We start from the raw sequence: 13,699 nt of genomic DNA on the forward strand, positions 1-13,699 counted from the left end.
CGCTGCCGCCGTCACCGTCGCCGTCGACGCTTTCAAACGCTCGCTAAAACGTTGTCAGTCCCTCATTTCGGTCTTTTATCGTTCGCCGTGTACTTTTGACATTTAAAACACAATCACAGAAGAATTTCAAGCGCAATGATTGTGCACAAATATTTTTGAAGCACCCACTGCTGCTGTGTATGGTGACGCTCTTAACTAGTTTGCTTTTAACCGTTGTGATGTTGTTGTTTAACTTGTAGCTCAATAACTTCTTCGGTCTCGAAATATGTCCGACGGCGTCAGCGTACTGCACATCAAACAGGAGGTGGACACTTCATCGGCCAGTCCCAGCTCAAAGGCAACCACAAGCTCAGGCACAACGACGACAACGTCAACGACAACTGGCCACAACAACTCGAGCAACAGCAACAGCGGCATGAAGTCATCGCCATCGGTGTCGCCGGAGCGTCAACTCTGCAGCTCAACCACTTCACTGTCCTGCGATCTGCACAACGTCTCGCTCAGCAACGATGGGGACAGCAGCAACAAGGGAGGCGCCTCCAGTGGCGGCGGTGGCACAAATCAATCGAGCAGTGGCAATGCCAATGCCAATTCAATGCGCGATGAACTGCGTCGTCTGTGCCTGGTGTGTGGCGACGTAGCCTCGGGATTCCATTACGGCGTCGCCAGCTGTGAGGCGTGCAAGGCGTTCTTCAAGCGCACCATACAGGGCAACATTGAGTACACATGTCCGGCAAATAATGAGTGCGAGATCAACAAGCGGCGACGCAAGGCGTGCCAGGCGTGTCGCTTCCAGAAGTGCCTGCTCATGGGCATGCTCAAGGTAAGTACTTGAATATCTAAAATATACGGTTTATTAATCATCTTCGCTTTGAAGGAGGGCGTGCGTTTGGATCGTGTGCGTGGCGGACGGCAGAAATATCGCCGCAATCCCGTGTCCAACTCGTATCAAACCATGCAGCTGCTGTATCAGTCCAGCACCACATCGCTGTGCGACGTCAAAATACTGGACGTGCTCAACTCCTATGAGCCGGATGCGTTGAGCGTGCAGCCAGCCCAGCAGCCGCACACCACAAGCTGCACGGATGAAGCATCCTCATCGTCGGGCAGCGTCAAGTTAGAGAGCAGCAGCAATAGCACTTCGAATGGCACCACAACAGGAACATGCATTTTCCAGAACAACAACAACGGCAATGATCCACACGAGATACTGAGCGTTCTCAGCGATCTCTACGACAAGGAGCTGGTCAGCGTCATTGGCTGGGCCAAGCAAATACCCGGCTTCATTGAGTTGCCGCTCAACGATCAAATGAAGTTGTTGCAAGTGTCGTGGGCCGAGATCTTGACTTTGCAATTGACGTTTCGTTCGCTGCCCTTCAATGGCAAACTATGCTTTGCCACCGATGTGTGGATGGATGAACTGCTGGCCAAGGAATGCGGCTACACGGAATTCTATTATCATTGTGTGCAGATCGCACAGCGCATGGAACGCATTTCGCCGCGTCGCGAGGAATACTATCTGCTGAAGGCGCTGCTGTTGTCCAATTGTGATATACTGCTGGACGATCAAAGTTCGTTGCGCGCCTTCCGCGACACCATACTTAATTCACTCAACGATGTCGTCTATTTGCTGCGCCACTCCTCCGCCGTCTCCCATCAGCAGCAGCTGCTGCTGTTGCTGCCCTCGTTGCGGCAGGCAGACGACATATTACGCCGCTTTTGGCGTGGCGTTGCACGCGACGAACTCATCAACATGAAGAAACTGTTTCTCGAGATGCTCGAGCCGCTGGCCAGGTGAAAGGGCAACCGGATGGAAGGGAATACGTGGACGAAGACCAGGAGCAGGTAGCACCACAATTAGGCAGTTAATAGTTGCGGAAGAGAGTGTAGCTCATAAGTCAAGGTGCAAATATAGTCGGTTTAAGATAAATCATAGTTACTAATCTAGAACATTAAGCATTCAAAAAAAAAAGATGTAGCTCATAAAGTGTACATAGCATTCGTGTTTGTAGCGTGTGTAGAATGTGAGTGTGTGAGCATTTGCAATCGTAATTGCAGTTGCAATCGAATTAATTGATTAATTCATTAAAAACATTAAACAACAATTGTATTGACAAAAACTTAAAGCCATTTAATGAACTCTACCAACTACGGCTACAACTACAAAAAGGCAGACAATTAACACGTTTTATATATAATTGAACTTAATTATTATTGTAGTAGTTCTTCTACCCGATACCCAAATAGAATAGTATAAAAACAACATCTCGAACTCGAAGATTATCAGAGCGAGAAGCTTCATGTTGTAAATATGTTGAAAATATTTCAGCTTAGGTTTTTCTCTTTTTATAATTTGGTTTACAACATGTTAAAGATATAGATTACAATGTTGATAATAGTTCTAATTGGTTATTGAGTTTCTTTAAGATCGGATCTAGAAATCATTTTATAAGTCAAAAATCATTATGTTCTAATCGCATTCAATTGTCTAATAATGCCTTAAAATGGGTAGCGGGTAATTTAAAGTCGGTTACACTCGACTGTAGCTTTGCTATAGCTAGTTTTTATAGGGTATTCTGCGATTGCACGTTGTCGAATGAAAAGAAAACGAAACAAGAGCGAATTCACTAATTATATTACGTATATGAGGCGCAAACTGCAACTGATGATGAATTAATCGTGACTACCCTTGGAACACTTAATACCTACGCTTATGGAGAATCGTTTAGCTCTATCGATGGTCATATTTACATTTTGCAGACTAGAGACGTTTCCAATTACACACAATTAATTGGCTTTTACAGGCACACACAAGTTCCGATATGCTGCTGCTACTGCTGGTTGGTTTTTGGTTACGGCCGACTTCGCTGCAGATCCGGTGACTCAAAGTACTTGCGCGAATTCTCCTGGAAGCGATCGCTGCGCGCCAGCTCATTGCGAAAATAGGAGATGGTCTGCAGCAGACCCGTTTCCAGGGGCACCTTTGGCTCCCAGTTGAGCCGTTTCTTGGCCCGCGTTATGTCCGGCTTTCGACGCTGCGGATCATCCTCCATGGCCTTGATTTGTTTCACCTCGCTCTGGCCACCGACCAAATGCTTGATGATGTTGGCAAACTCACCAATTGTTTGCTCCACGGGATTGCCCAGATTCACGGGCTGCGTATAATTGGAAGCCATCAGTGCAATCAGTCCATCGACCAGATCGGAAACATATTGAAACGAACGAGTCTGCTTGCCATTCCCATAAACCGTAATTGTCTCATTGCGCAGCGCCTGAAGTATAAAGTTGGACACCACGCGACCATCGTTCATGTGCATCCTGGGTCCGTAGGTGTTGAAGATGCGCGCCACTCGGACTTGCACTTTTTCCTAATGAAGCGAAAATATGTGAATTAGTCAAGTATATAATACTAAATATATTAAAACCGAGAAGTTTTTATGAAATTGGTACCATATCATTTAAATTAAAGGCGGAACGAAACTGACTTTTTGATATTTATATATATCTATATCGATTCTTAAGTTTTTAAGAAAGACAGACGGAACGAAACGGACTTTATAAGCTTATATAGTATATAAACATGACGATTCTTAAGCTTTTAAGAAAGACAAGTCTTTTATGCAAATATGCGAAACCCCACCTAATTTTTAATTTTCAATAGTTGGTTGTATAGATTATATAGCAAACTAGTTTAAACTTATAACTAGTCGAGTCTGCTTGGAGTGACCTAATTATTGGAAGGCATGTTTACAGTTTTCTGGTTCTTCACAAAGTCAAGGTTAGGAGCTACTTTAATTTACTCAAAACACTCGTGTACATAAACTCACGAGATCATTGTTGAAAGAACTTGCTATTTACTTAGTATTTTCGAACAGAATGTTAACAAAACATACATAAAAGAAACTTAAATATTTGCTTCTTGATTTAACAAAGTGATAATTGAAACGTTTTTTCGTATACGTAGTTAGAATACTCCATATACAGAAGATTCTTTGTATTGTATATACAGTTGAGCATTGATAATCAGGCAGTTATCAAAGCGCAATTCAAATCGTAAAAGCAAGGTTGAAATTTGTAAACAAGGTATTTTTACGACTTTTGAGCCTGTCATAAGAATGGCATTCTCTAAATATGAGCTCCAAATATAATAATAAAATATTTATAGAAATGTGTAGTACAAATTAGTACTAAAGAAGAAAGAAGTGGTGCAGCTTCTAGCTTTTAATTTTACTCCGCTGTCATTATAAAAGACGCGGTCGAAGCTGCGGTGCAAGTGTGCTAATCTACTTTAGTAGAAAAGACCTTGGAATGGTCTTTCCTTAGGGAAGTTTGCAGACCTGTTTCAAGCCCTCATGTATTACATTTTTGACGTCATCTCACCTGCTTGGCGTACGCATAACTGAGCGTTTCCGAGACACGTTTGCCCTCATCATAGCAGGCACGTGGTCCAATTGGGTTCACATGGCCCCAGTAAGTCTCGGGCTGTGGATGCACTGTGGGATCACCATAAACCTCTGATGTGCTCGCGATTAACACTTTGGCCATTACCCGCTTTGCCAGACCGAGCACGTTGATGGTTCCCATCGTGTTCGTTTTTATCGTCTTTACGGGATTGTACATATAATGTGGTGGTGATGCCGGGGAAGCCAAATGATAAATCTCATCGATCTCAATGAAAAGTGGATTGACAATATCATGATGGATGAGTTCAAAGTTCTCGTGACCCAGCCAATGTTCCACGTTGCGCTTGCGCCCCGTAAAGAAGTTGTCCACGACAATAATCTCATGACCCTGTATCATTAAATCGTCCACCAGATGGGAGCCCACAAAGCCGGCGCCACCAGTGATCAGGATGCGTTTGCGATTCTTATAATTGAGATATTTCACTTTCGGATATTTGCGTGGTGTTGCTGCCTGGAGTGCGCGCACTTGTTCCTCCAAGTGGGCCAATTGTTCTTTAGTGTGAAGCAGTTCTTGGCGCTGTTGACGCAATTGCGCATTTTGTGCCTCGTAAGCAATTCGCAAATTTCGTTGCTCCACATCTTCGGTGGGTGGCCATTGATGTTGTTCCTCGACGACACCATTACTCAGCAAGTGGCTGCTGCTGCTCCGGCTCGGCGAGATCTCAGTGGAGGTCAACACAACTTTGTATAAATAAATCAGCACCAAAACTGTCAGAGAAGCAACGGCAACCATTCTTAGTCGTTTTTTTGTCAAGCTCATTGTGACGCGACAGCAGATGTGGCGATGATGACAGAAATACAATACTCTCGCTCGCTCGCTCACTCACTCCCCGCTACCGCTGTTTGTTCTTATCAGCAAACACAAGTCCCACATCCACATTGCATTGTTATATTCTTACATTTTTTGTTTACTCCCCCAAAAACAGCAAGCAAAGCAGTTTTTTTCCACACACTGAGTACGCGCTCATCAGCTGTTGCAGCATAACATTTATATAGTATCGATAAGCGATATATTGACTACACGAATCGATTACATAAACTATTCTATATGTTTGGGTTGGCTTTTGTTATTTTGCTGTATTTAGCATTTACTTCAACTCTTCATTACCATAATCAACTTTGATTGGTATTTAATGTTAAAAATAATTTTATTAAAAACTATCGATTTCAATAACCATTTTCATCGAGTGACCATACTTCACAACTTAATACGCCTTATCTGGCAACTGCAGTGTTGAGTCAGCTGCTTGGCGTTTTGCGATTTCATTGCAATAATTTCTTGCTAAAATAATTTATTAACCTGAAAAGAGAAAAACGGTAAACGCTTCAAAACATGCCGAACGCAGACGAAACACCAGCCGCCAACCAAGACGACGAGAGTGAGCATGAGCTGCATCAGAAAACCAAAGATGTGGCTAGAGCCACAAAGGAAATGGTGGAAAGCGCCGTTGCCGGCTTGAAGCTAATGGAGCTGGGTTCGGCGGCAGCAAATGAAGCAAATGCTAGTGGCGCTACAGAAGATGCCAAGGAGTCGGGCAAGAGTTTTATAGCGTCAGAACAAAGTAAGTAAATACATGCAGCAACAATATTTACAATTGGCGAAAAAAAGCGCCCAATACGAAAAGCGTTTAGCCGAAATGAGGTTAGGTTTGCTAAAAATGCACAATTATGTGTGTATGTATGTTAATATGCATATGTATATTAACATGCCGCAATTGAAATGAAAATAGTTTTGCATATTAACAATGAAATGTCTCTTGCAGACAGGCAGGCGCTGCTGCAGGCGATGACGGATGCAATGGCCAACACCCGCCAACAGGCAAAGAAATTTGCATTTTGGTCAACGCAACCGGTAACTAAGCTGGATGAGCTGGTGACCACCAACGAGTGCATTGAGCCCAACAAAAAGATCGACGATATACGTGCCGAACCCTACACTTTGCCCAGCGGCTTCAAGTGGGTGACACTCGATCTGAACGATGCCAGCGATTTGAAGGAGCTGTACACGCTACTTAATGAGAATTATGTAGAGGACGATGATGCCATGTTTCGCTTCGACTATCAGCCGGAGTTCCTGAAGTGGTCTCTGCAGCCACCAGGCTGGAAACGAGACTGGCACGTTGGCGTTCGTGTGGAGAAATCCGGTAAATTGGTCGGCTTCATTTCGGCCATTCCCAGCAAATTGCGAACTTACGAGAAGGTGCTCAAGGTGGTCGACATTAATTTCTTGTGTGTGCACAAGAAGTTGCGCAGCAAACGTGTCGCTCCGGTTCTCATTCGTGAGATTACACGACGCGTAAATTTGACGGGCATCTTTCAGGCTGCCTACACAGCGGGCGTTGTGCTGCCCACGCCGGTGTCAACGTGCCGCTATTGGCATCGTTCGTTGAATCCCAAGAAGCTGGTCGATGTACGCTTCTCGCATCTGGCACGCAACATGACCATGCAACGCACCGTCAAACTCTACAAACTGCCTGATCAGCCTAAGACAAAGGGCTATCGTCGCATCACAGCCAAAGACATGGATAAGGCGCACAAATTGCTTGAGGATTACTTGAAGCGCTTTTCGTTGGGTCCCATGTTTACCAAGGAGGAATTTAAGCATTGGTTCACGCCACGTGATGGCATCATCGATTGCTTTATTGTTGCCGACGAGAAGGGCAACATCACCGATTTGACCAGTTACTACTGTCTGCCCTCGTCCGTTATGCATCATCCGGTGCACAAGAATGTGCGTGCCGCATATTCTTTCTACAATGTGTCGACGAAGACGCCATGGATTGAGCTGATGAACGATGCTTTGATCTCGGCGCGTAATGTCCAAATGGATGTGTATAATGCGCTTGATCTGATGGAGAATAAGAAGTTCTTTGTGCCGTTGAAGTTTGGTGCTGGCGACGGTAATTTGCAGTACTATTTGTACAATTGGCGATGCCCGGCCATGCAGCCCGAGGACATTGCATTGATACTCATGTAGGATTGGGATTGGATTTGGACAGTAGAGGCATTTGATCTACACCTACCTACAATCCATCACTACACAACATCCGCAACATCCCAAACTACAACACCACTCCACAAAACAAACAGTAACGCACGCAAAACGATTCAATCATTATTATCGCCTGAACTGCCGCCGCCGCCGCTTTAGCTGCTGCCGTCGCACTTGGAAAGTCTAACTTTAAATATTTGAATTATAAGTACCATTTCGATGTAAGCAAAAATCTGGAAATTTGGTTTGCGTGTGCTTTTTGCTATTGATATTTTTGTAATTCCTCGTTTAACGAATTCTGTGTACTACACACAATTAAAATTGTTTTTTTTTTACATCTGTAATTTGTTGCTTCCCGAAGACACATGAAATGCAACTGCTAAGCTTCTGTATAACATAAAATGGAAAATGATTATTGAATAAAACACTAAGGAGGAGTAAAAACTATTCAAATAAATTATGGGAAATAAATATTGGAATGCAGCAATTGTTTCTTATAGTTTACCGAATTTGGGTTCGAATTTTAAATATGCGTCTATATTTAAAATTCCACAGGAGTGTTGTCTCCAGTGTCTTGTAGATGTGTACGTTTCAAATTTGGCGCCCAACAGCCAACACCATGGTCACTAAGACAGTCTGGCACCATTGCTATGGCAACTACAAAAGTTCTGGCAACGCCGCCCTTGCAACTGCTGCCATTGCAGAAAAAGCGCGCGCTCAGCAAAAAACAGGTGTGTTATCCATCTGCCTTATATTGCTTAGTTGTGTGTTTTTAAATGTAGTAATTGTAATAATTCTCAACAACGCTATGGACGAATCAATTTTTAAAGATAAATACCAAAAGTACAAGCTGCGCGTCAAGATATGGGAGAAGGATTTCAAAAAGAAACACGGCCGAGTGCCCTCCAAGGTAAATAATTCATTTTGTTTAGAGTTGGGCGCAGAGAATAATCAGATTTACTTGCAGTATGATATAAGAGAGGCCAGCCAGGAGATACGCGACTCTTACAAAATGTATTATAAGCTGAAGACATCGTTTCTCGAGGAGACCCTCAACGATGTGCTCAGCGAAGATGGCTTTGATGTGCTGGAAATGACGCAATCCGAGGATTTGGGTGTCTCAACACTCGATGACGGTCCACAACTGCCGATAAACATTTCCGCATTGGTGCAGCAAAGCAACAGTGAGAGTTTCTCCAATATTCAAGAATTGCCTACGCCACAAGCGCTCAGTAATCTGGCCAATCTCGATGAGAATCATGTGATACGCAAATTTGAGGCTGCGGAAGAGTTAGCCCAAAATCAAACCGCCTGGGGTGAAAACGTTAGCAAGAAGCAACCGCCACCAGTGGAGCAGCAGAACACCTCCTTGGAGGAGTCCGCCAAGTCAAAAACGCCCAGCATTAAACCGAGCATAACCAGCAAACTGTTTCAATCGTCTCGCAGCTTTGCCAAGCGCAATCCTCGCAAGCCTATGTCACGCAGCTCCCTCAATATGAGTGCATCGAGTGTGCTCAAAGGTGATAACGATGCATCAATGATGGAGCAGCTGCCCGACCTGGAAACGATACTCATACGCAAGGCACAAGACTTTAAGGCCGCAGAAGCCATTGCTGGCAATGCGCTGCTGGCGGCGGATCCAAAGGCAAGCAAGGAGGCCATCAAAACACATGTGGATGAGCGTTGGTTGCAACGGAACACGGCGCAGAACTCATTGGAGCCACAAATGGGGCAAATGGAGCCGGAACCCAATAATAATGCTACGCCGGCTGGCAAAAAACACAATTTTGGACTGTCCAACATCGATGTTAGCAAGCTGAAGCCAATAGTGATGAAATTAGAAGAGCCGCCACAGGAGCAGCCAGCTGTAGTGCAGCCAGCTCCAGTGCTGCAAGCTGCCGCTCCGCCAACTGCAACAGCGCCAGTTGTTGAGGATTCCGACTCGGATTCGGTGGTGGAGGAGAGCGAGGAGGAAGCAGAGCAGCCAGAGTACCGTCAAATTGCTAAGCGGCGAAAGATAATGACTACAAATGATTCTCCGTCAGCGCTGACCGAAGTAAAGCTGGCAACTGAGCCAGCACAAAGTATTGATCCGCCACAAATTGAAATGGAGCAGAAGCTGGAGGCGGGGGAGGAGGAGAAGGAAGAGGGTAAAGACTTTTCGGCGGATGAGGAGCGTGATGCAACTTACGAGCCAGAGCAAACGAAGAAGGCGAAGCGCAAGCAGGCCACAGCCAAACGCCAAAAACCCAAAGCTGAAAAGAAGCCAGCGGCAAAGTCCAAGACTGAGAAGCAGCCGAAGGCAGAAATGCAACCAAAGGCGGAGAAACAGCCAAAGCAAACAAAGCCACGTGCTGTAAAGGGCAAAGCCAAGGCAGCTGCTATTGAGGCAACCGAGGAGGGGGAGCCCGAGGAGCAGCCACTCAATCCGGAGGATCTTAAGTATGTGCTAGCCCTGGAGTCGGGCGACATTACATCTGTGCCGCGCATTCAGGCTGAAGACTTAGAGCAAGCGGACGTTGTGGCGCAACGTTACATTAGCAACTTTGCTGCTGGAACGGGAGCAGAAGCCAGACCAAGTGCCACGATCGATGAGAAGCGAGCCATGGCGCGCAAGAAGCTGGAGGAGAAAATCGCATCTGGCAAGTTGAACGAAAATTTTGTCACCATCAACATACAGAAGAAGAAATTTGCACGGGGCAAAAAGTCCATCAACTTCTCCAAGTACAAGAAGCAACAGTGGCGTCACAAGAAGCGAGTGGCAGCCTTGACTGGACCCGACATGGACATGGGTGGATGTGATGGTGGCGTGCTCACCTGCTTCAATTGTGGTGGAGTCGGGCACTTTGCCCAGCAGTGCAAGGTAAAAGGCGATGCGCTGTTGCCATTGAGCGCTCAGCTTGAAGAGGATCCATCGCCATTTCCCACTCTGGAGGAGGCGGAACAGATGGCCACGCAGGGCGCACTGGCGGCGCACAGTCGCAACATTGAGCGGCTGCCTCAGGCGGCTAATGCAGCCATCTATCAAGATGCCGATAGCAGCAGCAGCAGCAGCGATGAAGAGGAGGAAAATGCTGCAGTTGAAATGGATGTAGATGAGGCGAGCGGAACACCCGATGAACCGCACATGTCTAGCGATGACTCTGACATGGACTTTGAAGCACTCGATGCTGCAGTTGCTTCCTCGCAAACCGCAAAACAGGTCTCGCCCATTAAGAGTTATGTGGGTCACAAAATACCCGAGGAGTTTCTCAAGCAGGCGGGCCTGGATGCTAGCTCCACAAGTGGCCAGGCGCGAAGTGGTCATGGTGGCGTCAAACCTCTCTACGATCTCAATGCGGATGGTAGTGTGCAAGAGCTAACGGCGGAGGTTACCGAAGCGCTGCATTTGTTTGGCCACAAGGACTTTCGCAAGGGTAAGAAATTCAAATTTGTATAGCTGATAATATTCTTAAGAGCTGACAAGTTGCTTTGCATATCTGAAGAATGGAAGATTTTTTTGGGACACGAAATTAGTCAACGCTAAGTTTATTATGCAATTATACTTCTTTAAATCAATCTTAAATGAAAATAATCTAATTTTAATTAACAACAACATTTTCTTTCCTTCAGGCCAAGATCGCGCTGTCATGCGCATACTCAGCGGACTGTCCACGCTGGTCACTCTCAGCACGGGCAGCGGTAAGTCGCTCTGCTACCAGCTGCCTGCTTATCTATACAGTCGTCGTATGGGAGCAATCACCTTGGTCATCTCGCCGCTGGTGTCCCTCATGGAGGATCAGGTGACGGGAGTGCCGCATTTTCTGCGTGCTCATTGCCTGCACACGAATCAGACGCCGCAGCAACGGATGAAGATACAACAACTGATTGCTAATGGCGAGATTGATATACTTCTCGTATCACCCGAGGCTGTTGTGTCCGGAGAGCGTGCGACGGGTTTTGGTGCCATATTGCGAACGTTGCCGCCTATTGCTTTTGCCTGCATCGATGAGGCGCATTGTGTGTCGCAGTGGAGTCACAATTTTCGTCCCAGCTATCTGATGATCTGCAAGGTGCTCAAGAAGAATCTGGGAGTGCGAACAGTTCTGGGTTTGACGGCCACAGCAACGCTGCCCACGCGCATCAGCATCATCAATCACTTGGGTATTACGGATGGCGAGCGAGGCATTATCAGTGATATTCCTCTGCCCGATAATCTTGTACTCTCGGTGTCCAAGGACGAGAACCGCGATGCGGCGCTGCTGCAGCTGCTTAACAGCGAAAGGTAAGAGACAGTTAGATGAACTAGATTCACAGAGTTGACTTCTTTAACCATATCATTCTTGCAGATTTGAAAGCTGCCAGTCGATCATCATTTATTGCACAAGACGTGATGAATGCGAACGCATTGCCGGCTTTATACGAACCTGCATGCAGGATCGCAAGTCAAAAGCTGAACCAGAGCAGACGAAGAAGAAGCGCAAGCGTGTCAATTGGCAGGCGGAACCTTATCACGCCGGTATGCCCGCATCCAGACGACGCACAGTGCAGAACGCTTTTATGGCAAATGAGCTACGCATTGTGGTGGCCACCATTGCCTTTGGCATGGGCATCAACAAGCCGGACATACGTGCTGTTATCCATTACAATATGCCACGGAATTTCGAGAGCTATGTGCAGGAAATTGGACGCGCTGGTCGCGATGGCCTCACTTCGCATTGTCATCTCTTCTTGGATGCCAAGGGCAATGATCAAAGCGAACTGCGGCGTCATGTTTACGCCAATTCGATTGATCGACATGTTATCCGCAAGTTGCTACAACGCATCTTTGTGCCCTGTTGCTGTGACAAGCAGCGTGCTGGAGGCAGCAGCAGCAACAGTGCAGCAGCTGTCGAGGAAGCCACTGTAAGTGAGTTGAAAGATGCGGCGGATTTCAGTGATACATCTGGCGCTCGAGTGCATGTCTGTCCCGGCCATGAGATTGGTTTCTCAGTGGAGCAAACTGTCGAGGCTCTGGATATACCAGCTGAGAATATATCGACGCTGCTGTGCTATATGGAACTGGAGCCGCGCTGGTGCATGAATGTGCTAAGCTCTGCCTACATTATGGCCAAAGTCATCTCCTACGGCGGTCCCAAGTACCTAAAGTAAGTTGGAAACGCTATTTCGAATTTTGCGTATAGATTTACTAAATCATTCTTCTTTTAAAAAGACATGCAGCCAAGGAATGTCCACCGCTGGCAATGGCTATTGCGCTACAGATCAAGAATAAGACGTTCAAAGAAGACGCCAACATCATTGAGTTCTCTGTGATTGATATTGCTGCTGGCATCGGCTGGAACAGCGGTGTGGTCAAGTATCAGTTAAAGAACCTCGAGTGGATGCAAAGTAAGATGAGAAAAAACTTTATTTATTATTCTCTTGCTAACCATTTCATCAATCCTTAGTCAACGGCTATCCAAAGCGCTCGCCTATTACCGTCAGCTTCTTTGATCTCGGTTTTCGCATCAAGGCACCGGGAGATTTCAGTGAGGCGGAAATTGACAATGCCTTGGATACGCTGTACTCTCGCTCTGTTAAGCAGGAGCGAACCCAGCTCATTCAATTACAGTATGTGGCACATGGTTTGTCCGCTGTGGCTTACAACATGTGTGTGCATTGCTGTAGCGCCGATTTTCCGCAAGATCGTTCCACTCAATTGAAGGGCATTGTGCGCAACTACTTCCGCAATGATTATCCGCAAGATTTGGAGCTGGAAATTGAGGTATACAAAAACAATTAAATTTTTTCAATGTCTTTTTAATATTACTTTAAATTTACAGCCAAGTAATGTGCCAGATGATCATATTATTTCCGATGTTCATGCTCTGATCAACATGTATCCCGATAATACGTTCAGTGGCCGCAACATTGCACGCATTTTCCACGGCATAACGAGTCCCAATTATCCGGCCGTAATGTGGGGCCGCTGCAGCTATTGGCGCGCACACACTAAAGTTGATTTCAATCGCATTCTCAAGCTGGCCAACCTGGAGATTGTGAAGCGACGTACGTGATAACTACTATACTAATCTTAAACTTTGTCATATATTTTAAATGTTTTTTCTTTTCTAAAATGTTCCCAAAAGACTGTAACTCCAAGCACTTGTTTCATTTTGAATTAGATAAAAGGGAATTCCCTCGAACAGCAACAGTTCGGTTATATTGCAGCCCTGCGATATATCGCAAAACACCTATCGTATACGTGTTGCGGGCACACTGCTTT

The 13,699-nt window shown here is 45.9% G+C and overlaps 4 protein-coding genes across 5 annotated transcripts; 3 read left to right on the forward strand and 1 right to left on the reverse strand.

Moving 5' to 3' along the window:
• The first annotated feature begins 265 nt into the window (after nucleotides 1-265).
• On the forward strand, nucleotides 266-2,110 carry LOC132788508 (steroid hormone receptor ERR2). The gene is made up of 2 exons (XM_060795959.1): nucleotides 266-823; nucleotides 878-2,110. The coding sequence occupies exons 1-2, from the start codon at nucleotides 266-268 to the stop codon at nucleotides 1,796-1,798; spliced, it is 1,479 nt and encodes a 492-aa protein (XP_060651942.1). The 3' UTR covers nucleotides 1,799-2,110.
• On the reverse strand, nucleotides 1,645-5,429 carry LOC132788510 (UDP-glucuronic acid decarboxylase 1). 2 transcript variants are annotated; one of them, XR_009632634.1, is made up of 3 exons: nucleotides 4,381-5,429; nucleotides 2,752-3,368; nucleotides 1,645-1,786 (listed from the first exon to the last, which is right to left on the reverse strand). XR_009632634.1 is itself a non-coding variant. In XM_060795962.1 (2 exons), the coding sequence occupies exons 1-2, from the start codon at nucleotides 5,221-5,223 to the stop codon at nucleotides 2,853-2,855; spliced, it is 1,359 nt and encodes a 452-aa protein (XP_060651945.1). In that variant the 5' UTR covers nucleotides 5,224-5,429; the 3' UTR covers nucleotides 2,106-2,852. The 2 variants fall into 2 exon arrangements, 1 of the variants encoding a protein (XP_060651945.1); XM_060795962.1 differs by lacking the exon at nucleotides 1,645-1,786 and having other exon boundaries at nucleotides 2,106-3,368.
• Nucleotides 5,430-5,671: 242 nt separating this feature from the next.
• On the forward strand, nucleotides 5,672-7,934 carry LOC132788509 (glycylpeptide N-tetradecanoyltransferase). The gene is made up of 2 exons (XM_060795961.1): nucleotides 5,672-6,025; nucleotides 6,227-7,934. The coding sequence occupies exons 1-2, from the start codon at nucleotides 5,797-5,799 to the stop codon at nucleotides 7,438-7,440; spliced, it is 1,443 nt and encodes a 480-aa protein (XP_060651944.1). The 5' UTR covers nucleotides 5,672-5,796; the 3' UTR covers nucleotides 7,441-7,934.
• A 228-nt stretch (nucleotides 7,935-8,162) lies between these two features.
• Nucleotides 8,163-13,569, forward strand: LOC132789603 (ATP-dependent DNA helicase Q4). The gene is made up of 7 exons (XM_060797704.1): nucleotides 8,163-8,365; nucleotides 8,423-10,871; nucleotides 11,068-11,719; nucleotides 11,784-12,581; nucleotides 12,647-12,822; nucleotides 12,882-13,198; nucleotides 13,257-13,569. Exons 1-7 carry the CDS (start codon nucleotides 8,264-8,266, stop codon nucleotides 13,488-13,490), a joined length of 4,728 nt encoding a protein of 1,575 aa, XP_060653687.1. The 5' UTR covers nucleotides 8,163-8,263; the 3' UTR covers nucleotides 13,491-13,569.
• The last annotated feature ends 130 nt before the right edge of the window (nucleotides 13,570-13,699 follow it).

The sequence above is a fragment of the Drosophila nasuta genome, chromosome 3 (assembly GCF_023558535.2).
Source record: "Drosophila nasuta strain 15112-1781.00 chromosome 3, ASM2355853v1, whole genome shotgun sequence".
Lineage (NCBI taxonomy): Eukaryota > Metazoa > Arthropoda > Insecta > Diptera > Drosophilidae > Drosophila > Drosophila nasuta.

Bases quoted from the DNA above. Each gene is read 5' to 3' on its own strand.
- LOC132788508 (XM_060795959.1), top strand. From the start codon at position 266: ATGTCCGACGGCGTCAGCGTACTGCACATCAAACAGGAGGTGGACACT. The intron at 824-877 runs GTAAGTACTTGA...TTCGCTTTGAAG, and splicing joins TGCTCATGGGCATGCTCAAG to GAGGGCGTGCGTTTGGATCG.
- LOC132788510 (XM_060795962.1), bottom strand. From the start codon at position 5,223: ATGAGCTTGACAAAAAAACGACTAAGAATGGTTGCCGTTGCTTCTCTG. The intron at 3,369-4,380 runs GTGAGATGACGT...TCGCTTCATTAG, and splicing joins GTTATGCGTACGCCAAGCAG to GAAAAAGTGCAAGTCCGAGT.
- LOC132788509 (XM_060795961.1), top strand. From the start codon at position 5,797: ATGCCGAACGCAGACGAAACACCAGCCGCCAACCAAGACGACGAGAGT. The intron at 6,026-6,226 runs GTAAGTAAATAC...TGTCTCTTGCAG, and splicing joins TTTTATAGCGTCAGAACAAA to ACAGGCAGGCGCTGCTGCAG.
- LOC132789603 (XM_060797704.1), top strand. From the start codon at position 8,264: ATGGACGAATCAATTTTTAAAGATAAATACCAAAAGTACAAGCTGCGC. The intron at 8,366-8,422 runs GTAAATAATTCA...ATTTACTTGCAG, and splicing joins ACGGCCGAGTGCCCTCCAAG to TATGATATAAGAGAGGCCAG. The intron at 12,582-12,646 runs GTAAGTTGGAAA...TCTTTTAAAAAG, and splicing joins GGCGGTCCCAAGTACCTAAA to ACATGCAGCCAAGGAATGTC.